The following is a 6,796-nucleotide window of genomic DNA, read 5'->3' on the forward strand; positions in this document are numbered from 1 at the left end:
CCACCTTGAGGCAAGCGTGCTGACATTTTATACCCTTGTGTCAGTCATTGGCTGGGGGCTGTCCCCAGGGTGGATGGCATCACCCCCTCCACATAGCTCCTGTGAGGGAAGAGCCGATTTTTGACAAGGGGCAGCTGTGAGTCTTTGTAAGCAACAGCCCCAGCAGCTGGGTGATGGGTGCATTGAGACCAGTGAAGGGAATCTGGGCGGAACCCAAACAGCATCCACTACAGACCAGACCTGGATTCGCCTCCTGGCTTTTCCATGAAATCTTAAGCCAAGGGGCTCCCACAATGATTTGCACAGTGGACTTGATGCAAGCTCAGTGGCTCCCTCAGCTGACATTTATTGTAACCCTCTGCGTGCCAGTACTGGCCAGGGCTCTATTCAGTCATTCAGTGTTTATTGAGCACCTACTATGTGCTGGTGCTGTTCTGAATTCTGGGGAGACATGGAACATTAGCCCATGTTCCTTTCCTCTCAGCGCTCAAGAGCAGTTTAACTGAGGCTGAGCTGTGCTTTGGGGTCAGCCACGCTGGGTTCACATCCTAGCTTTGCCACTTGTGAGATGCAAGGTCTCGGGTAAGTCACGTCGCTGCTCTGAGTTTTGGTTCCGTCACCTGCCATGTGAAATCAAGCGCTTAGTGCAGTGCTTGGTGGATAATACACACTCAGTAGACTCTGGGGTTGCTTTGTTATTTTCTGGCCCAGTAGGACCTGGGCAGTAAATTCTATACTGCTGAGCATGCCACCTACTGGGTGAGCGATAATGGTGCCATTATTCAGACCAGGGTTCTTAACTCCTAGAAAAGAGTCTAGAGGGCCCTGGGCCTTGGGGGCTCCTGACCTCTGGCCTCCATCTCCACCAGGAATTGGAAAATCTGAACAAGTGGGGCCTGAACATCTTTTGCGTGTCGGATTATGCGGGGGGCCGTTCCCTCAGCTGCATCATGTACACGATATTCCAGGTAGGGCGGGCTGAGTGGGGCTGGATGCAAGGGAGGGGGCGGGGCGGGGAGCAGAGGGCCGGTGTGGGGGTCACCGCCCCCTACTCTTGCCCTCAGGAGCGGGACCTGCTGAAGAAGTTCCGCATCCCGGTGGACACGATGGTTACATACATGCTGACCCTGGAGGACCACTACCACCCCGATGTGGCCTACCACAACAGCCTGCACGCGGCTGACGTGCTGCAGTCCACCCACGTGCTGCTGGCCACACCTGCACTGGATGTGAGCATCGCCTGGCCCCCATGTCTCCCCAGCTGCCCCTCACACTATCCATCTCCAATCTTCTGTTTATCTCTCTGACCCTGAGTCTCTGACGTCCATCTCTCTCTGACCCCGTTCCTCTCTCTCCTGACTCCCCATCTTTTTTTTTTTTATAAATTTATATATTTATATTTGGCTGCGTTGGGTCTTCGTTGCTGCGTGCGGGCTTTCTCTAGTTGCAGCGAGCGGGGGCTACCCTTCGTTGCGGTGCGCAGGCTTCTCATTGCGGTGGCTTCTCTTGTTGTGGAGCACGAGCTCTAGGCGTGCGGGCTTCAGTAGTTGTGGCTTGCGGGCTCTAGAGAGCAGGCTCAGTAGTTGTGGCGCAAGGGCTTAGTGGCATGTGGGATCTTCCCGGACCAGGGATCAAACCCGTGTCCCCTGCATTGGCAGGCGGATTCTTAACCACTGTGCCACCAGGGAAGCCCTCCCCATCTTTTTTGACTCCCCATCTCTCTCTTACCCTGTCTCTCTGACTCCCCATCTTTCAAACCCATCTCCCTCTGCCCCCAGGCCGTATTCACGGACCTGGAGATTCTCGCCGCCCTCTTCGCAGCTTCCATCCATGATGTGGACCACCCTGGGGTCTCCAACCAGTTCCTCATCAACACCAGTAAGTGGCCCGCCACGGGGGCGGGGCCTGCTGGGCTGGAGGCGGGGCCTGCGGGGGGCGCCCTGGGTGGGTCCTCCCCTCTCCTGACTGCCCGACCCTGCCTGGGCTACAGATTCTGAACTGGCGCTCATGTACAATGACGAGTCGGTGCTGGAGAATCACCACCTGGCCGTGGGCTTCAAGCTGCTGCAGGAAGACAACTGCGACATTTTCCAGAACCTCAGCAAGCGCCAGCGGCAAAGCCTGCGCAAGATGGTCATCGACATGGTGGGCGGGGCGAGGGGCGGGGACAGAGCGGGAAAGGTCACCCTTGGAGCAAGGGGGTATTGGGGAGGGCCAGGTCTGAGTCTGGGACAGAAAGGCCCCTAGTGGGGGAGGCGTCCTTTGGGAGTGGGTCGTGGCGGCTGATTGTGCGGAGTGAAAACTTCAGAGGCCCTGCCCAGGTCAGTACAGCGGGCAGCCAGGCTTCGACGGCCCCTGTGACAACTTCTTGCCCACAGGTGCTGGCCACGGACATGTCCAAGCACATGACCCTCCTGGCTGACCTGAAGACCATGGTGGAGACCAAGAAAGTGACCAGCTCGGGGGTCCTCTTGCTGGATAACTATGCCGACCGCATCCAGGTGCCCCCCTCCCCACACCGTATAGGGAGATTGGACCCTCCCCTCCCCCGTTAGGTCTGGGTTGCTGCCCCTCCCTCTGCTCCAGCTCCCAGGTTGCCCATCTTCCTGTCTCTTTTTCTCTATTCCATCTAACCCTTTCCAACTCCCACCTCTCCATCCCATCTCCCCCCATCTCCTCCAGTTCGCTCTTCCCTTTCCTCATCAACCCGTTTCCATGTCCCCCACACCCCTGTCTCCCCACCGCCTCTTTTCCCTTCCCTCCCTCTGCCCTTTGCTCATCAACCTCGTCTCATCTCTCCCCTTCTCTTCCCCACTCATCGACCCTCTTCCCTCACCTCTTCTACCTTTCTCCATCTCCCCGCTACCCATTCTCCCCTACTGTCCTTCCAAAGGGGAAGTAAGGAAGCCTGAGGCCTCAGACTAGGACGGGGACACGGCCTCTGAAGGTCCCCCACCCCATGCAGGTCCTACGGAACATGGTGCACTGTGCAGATCTCAGCAACCCCACCAAGCCGCTGGAGCTGTACCGCCAGTGGACCGACCGCATCATGGCCGAGTTCTTCCAGCAGGGTGACCGTGAACGCGAGCGTGGCATGGAGATCAGCCCCATGTGCGACAAGCACACGGCCTCGGTGGAGAAGTCTCAGGTACAGTCTCGGCACCACTGGAAGAGAGCAGGGCGGGCCTCCTCACCCCACACCGGCCTGGAGCTCCAAAGGCCCAAGAGGTCCTAACCTGCCCGTACACAGTGTCAAGTTTGTCTTTGTCTGTTTTTTCCTTCTCTATCCTGATGGGAAATAGGCAACACTTTCTCCTCCACAAAACAATTGAACTGAGCCTCTGGACTCATAAGTTGTAGTTTTGCACCCAGACAGTTGTAACTCATTTGTAGCAACTGCTGTAACATCAGTAATAACACTTATCCGGCCCTTAATTACAGACTTCATGTCCTTTCAGCCTCTCGGTTTCCCTATAACCTGGCCACTCATTTTGTGCCTGAGTTTTGGTGGAGTTTGTTGTTGCTGTGTGGCCACGCCACGTGGCATGCGGGATCTTAGTTCCCTGACCAGGGATTGAACCCGTGCCCCACTGCAGTGGAAGTGTGGAGTCTTAACCACTGGACCACCAGGGAAGTCCCTTGGTGGATTTTGAAGTGAAGTTAAATGACTCGTCTCCATCACGTGCCTTTTTAATTTAACGAGAGGGACAGAAACACAGTCTCGTAAAAGACAACACTGAAGTGTGAATATGAGACTTTCTCACTCTCCCTGCTTCCAGCCTCCTCCCTGGTGAGGCCTCTTCCCGGTTCGGTGTGTATGCCCTTCCCATCCAGGGTTATGCAGCCTCAACACTGTTGGCATTTGGCGCTGGATCATTCTTTGTGGTGGGACCGTCCTGTGCACTGTAGGGTGTCGAGCAGCGTCCCTGGCCTCCACCCACTAGATGCCGGGAACGCCCTCCCTTTCCTGCGGTAACAACCAAAAATGTCTCCAAACACTTCCAAATGTTCCCAGGGCATGCACACAGCCCCAAACCCCTGATGAAACCCAGTTTTGCTTGTTTTATTATGTATTTATGTTCACAAGCAACTTAATAGCAATAGTTTGTGGGTTTAGCTCTTTTAAAAAATATAAACTGTATCAATATATACCTTTTTGCGGGGGGGGAGGCACTGCATGGCTTGCAGGATCTTAGTTCCCCGACCAGGGATTGAACCTGCGCCCTTGGCAGTGAAAGTGCAGAGTCCTAACCACTGGACCGCCAGGGAATCTCAATGTATACCTATTTTTATACAGCTTGCCTTTTCTTTCCAAAAATGACTTGGAGATCTGTGCACATTATTACACATAGATTAAGCTTATCCTTTTTCACTACTGTATAGTATTCCCACAGAGACAGATGAATAATGGTTTGTGTAGTGAGTGCTCTGTGGGTGGACATACAAGTGTTTAGTAGTTAGGGATTCACAGTGACTCAAACAGGATAAAGCTGTATTGGTTTGTTTTTCTCTTATGTAAGGAAAGTCTGGAGAAAGGGAATTTGGCTCTCTCTGGCTCCACATAGTTGGCAGGCACCCCAGAGCTTTCAGTGTTTCTCTTCTGTCATGCGAAGCTTGGGGCTTCTCTCCTCAGAGATGTCTCTTGTGGTCACAGATGCTCTTGAAGCTCCAACCATTCCTCCCTGGAATGTCGGGGAACTAAGATCCCACATGCAGCATGGTGTGGCCAAAAAAAATAATAATAACTTAAAACAAATAAACTAATGCCCAACCGATGTATATATGGAGATGTTTCCAGTTTTTGTTTGCATCTCATACGTGGTTTTTTTCTTTTTTTCTTACTTGTGCAAGAGTTTTTCCAGGGTGGCTCTGGAGAAGCAAGATTGCTGGGTCCAAGGGTATCAACATCTTTTATTTTTTGCCACGCCACGCAGCATGCGGGATCTTTGGGACTTCCCTGGCGGCCCAGTGGTTGGGGCTTCACCTTCCAATGCGGGGGTTGGTGTGGGTTCGATCCCTCGTCGGGGAGCTAGGATCCCACATGCCTCGTGGCCAAGGAACTAGGACATAGAACAGAGGTAATATTGTCACAAATTCAACAAAGACTTAAAAAAAATTTTGTATTAGATCCCGCAGCATGGCGGTGCAGTCTGCACCAGCAGATCCCTGGTTTATTCGTCCTTCTCCCTCCCTCAGGTGGGTTTCATCGACTACATTGTGCACCCGCTGTGGGAGACGTGGGCCGACTTGGTTCACCCAGATGCCCAAGAGATCCTGGACACTTTGGAGGACAACCGGGACTGGTACTACAGCGCCATTCGGCAGAGCCCATCGCCACCACCCGAGGAGGAGCCCGGGGGACCAGGCCACCCCCCTCCACCGGATAAGTTCCAGTTTGAGCTGACGCTGGAGGAGGAAGAAGAGGAGGAGGTGTCCACTGCCCCAGGTGCAACTGAAGTGCAGGAATTGTCCACCGCCCAGGACGTGTTCCCAGCTGAGGAACCGTTGGAGGTCGATGGCCAGGACCAGTCTACGGAGGTGGAGGTAGAGGAAATGTACTTGACACAGCAAGCAGACTCAGCAGATAGTGTGGCTGAGGGTCAGGACGCGTCCACGCCCCCAGGTGCATCTGTAGGCTGCAGCAGCCCCCCTGCCCTGTCTCCCGAGAGCCTCCCTCTGCCTGTCTTGAGGACCCCGCCCCCTCCAGAGGAGGACCCGGGCCTTCTGGGCCTCCCCTCCACGGCGGCCGAGGTGGGGGCCCAAAAAGAGGATCAGGCTGCCAAAAGGGCGTGCTGCGCCTGCACAGGAACATCGGGCGAGGATCCATCCACACTCCCAGCTCCTGGAGGGTGGGGGGCAGCTGGAGGCCCTACCTGAGCCTCAGCCTCTACACCCCGCCGGCCTCCCTGCCTCCCGCCACCACCATCACCCCCCCACCTCCTCCACTGCCTCAAAGACTCTTGGGCCTCCTGAGAAAAAAGAAAACAGAAAAGTGGGGTTTTTTCTCTTTTCTTTTTTTCCCCTTTCCCCCCACCCCCTCCCATTGGGCCTCTTTTTGGAGGTGGGGGCTGGGGAACAAGGGGCTGAGGTCCCCGAAGGGATTTTATTTTTGGAATTTTAATTGTTACATTTTTAGAAAAAAAAAACAAAAAAACACACAAAAAAGCCCAGGATGAAACACAGCAACTGTAGATGCTCCTGTACCCAGCTCCCCTCGGCCAGCTCCACCCCCCTCCTCTGACCCCCCCCACCCCACCCCCCTCCCCCCCCACCCCACCCCTCCCCCACCCCCCCCCACCCCCCCCCCCCCCGCCCCAGGTTCCAGGCTCAGTCTTCCGGCCTCTTCGGGCTCTTCACCTGGTGTGGGGTCTCCCCCCAGACTTTTCTTCTGAATTGGGGAGGGTCTCTAGAACCCAGCCAGGAATAGCCATTCTGGGTGGGGCCTCTGGGGGCGGGGAGGGGGCGCCCCATGAGCTCTCTGCCCTCCCCCCAAGAAGTCTTCAGCCTCATTTTGCACAAACCTGGCAATACTGACTTGGGGGACGGGCAGGGGGGAGATGGGTGGATCTTAGGAGGCAGGGGTAGGATGTTGGAGGGACATTCACACCACCCACCTGGGGTCTGAGGTTTGAGGAGGGTGTGATCCACCTCCCCCCTCCACCGGCCACCCCTTTCCCCTTCCAGTCTGGTTTCCGTTTGAATTTTCTCCGTTTGCGGGGGCGGGGGATGGCTTGGAGCCGCACCCCTCCTTCCAGCTGCTTCTCCTCTTGTTTCTGCCTTAATGATTCCCACGGCC

At 55.5% G+C, this 6,796-nt stretch overlaps 1 protein-coding gene across 3 annotated transcripts in view; it reads left to right on the plus strand.

The window, feature by feature from the left end:
* Positions 1–6,214, plus strand: part of LOC132422756 (3',5'-cyclic-AMP phosphodiesterase 4A-like) — a 39,519-nt gene extending 33,305 nt beyond the window's left edge. For all 3 annotated transcript variants that reach the window (XM_060007719.1, XM_060007718.1, XM_060007716.1), the window contains 7 exons: positions 870–968; positions 1,065–1,229; positions 1,779–1,878; positions 1,991–2,145; positions 2,379–2,501; positions 2,966–3,148; positions 5,197–6,214. In XM_060007719.1, the coding sequence (XP_059863702.1) occupies positions 870–968; positions 1,065–1,229; positions 1,779–1,878; positions 1,991–2,145; positions 2,379–2,501; positions 2,966–3,148; positions 5,197–5,877 (1,506 nt within the window). In that variant the 3' untranslated portion in view covers positions 5,878–6,214. The remainder of the gene's footprint in view (positions 1–869; positions 969–1,064; positions 1,230–1,778; positions 1,879–1,990; positions 2,146–2,378; positions 2,502–2,965; positions 3,149–5,196) is intronic.
* Positions 6,215–6,796: the final 582 nt, after the last annotated feature.

Source organism: Delphinus delphis, chromosome 3 (genome assembly GCF_949987515.2).
Source record: "Delphinus delphis chromosome 3, mDelDel1.2, whole genome shotgun sequence".
In the NCBI taxonomy this organism is placed as follows: Eukaryota; Metazoa; Chordata; class Mammalia; order Artiodactyla; family Delphinidae; genus Delphinus; species Delphinus delphis.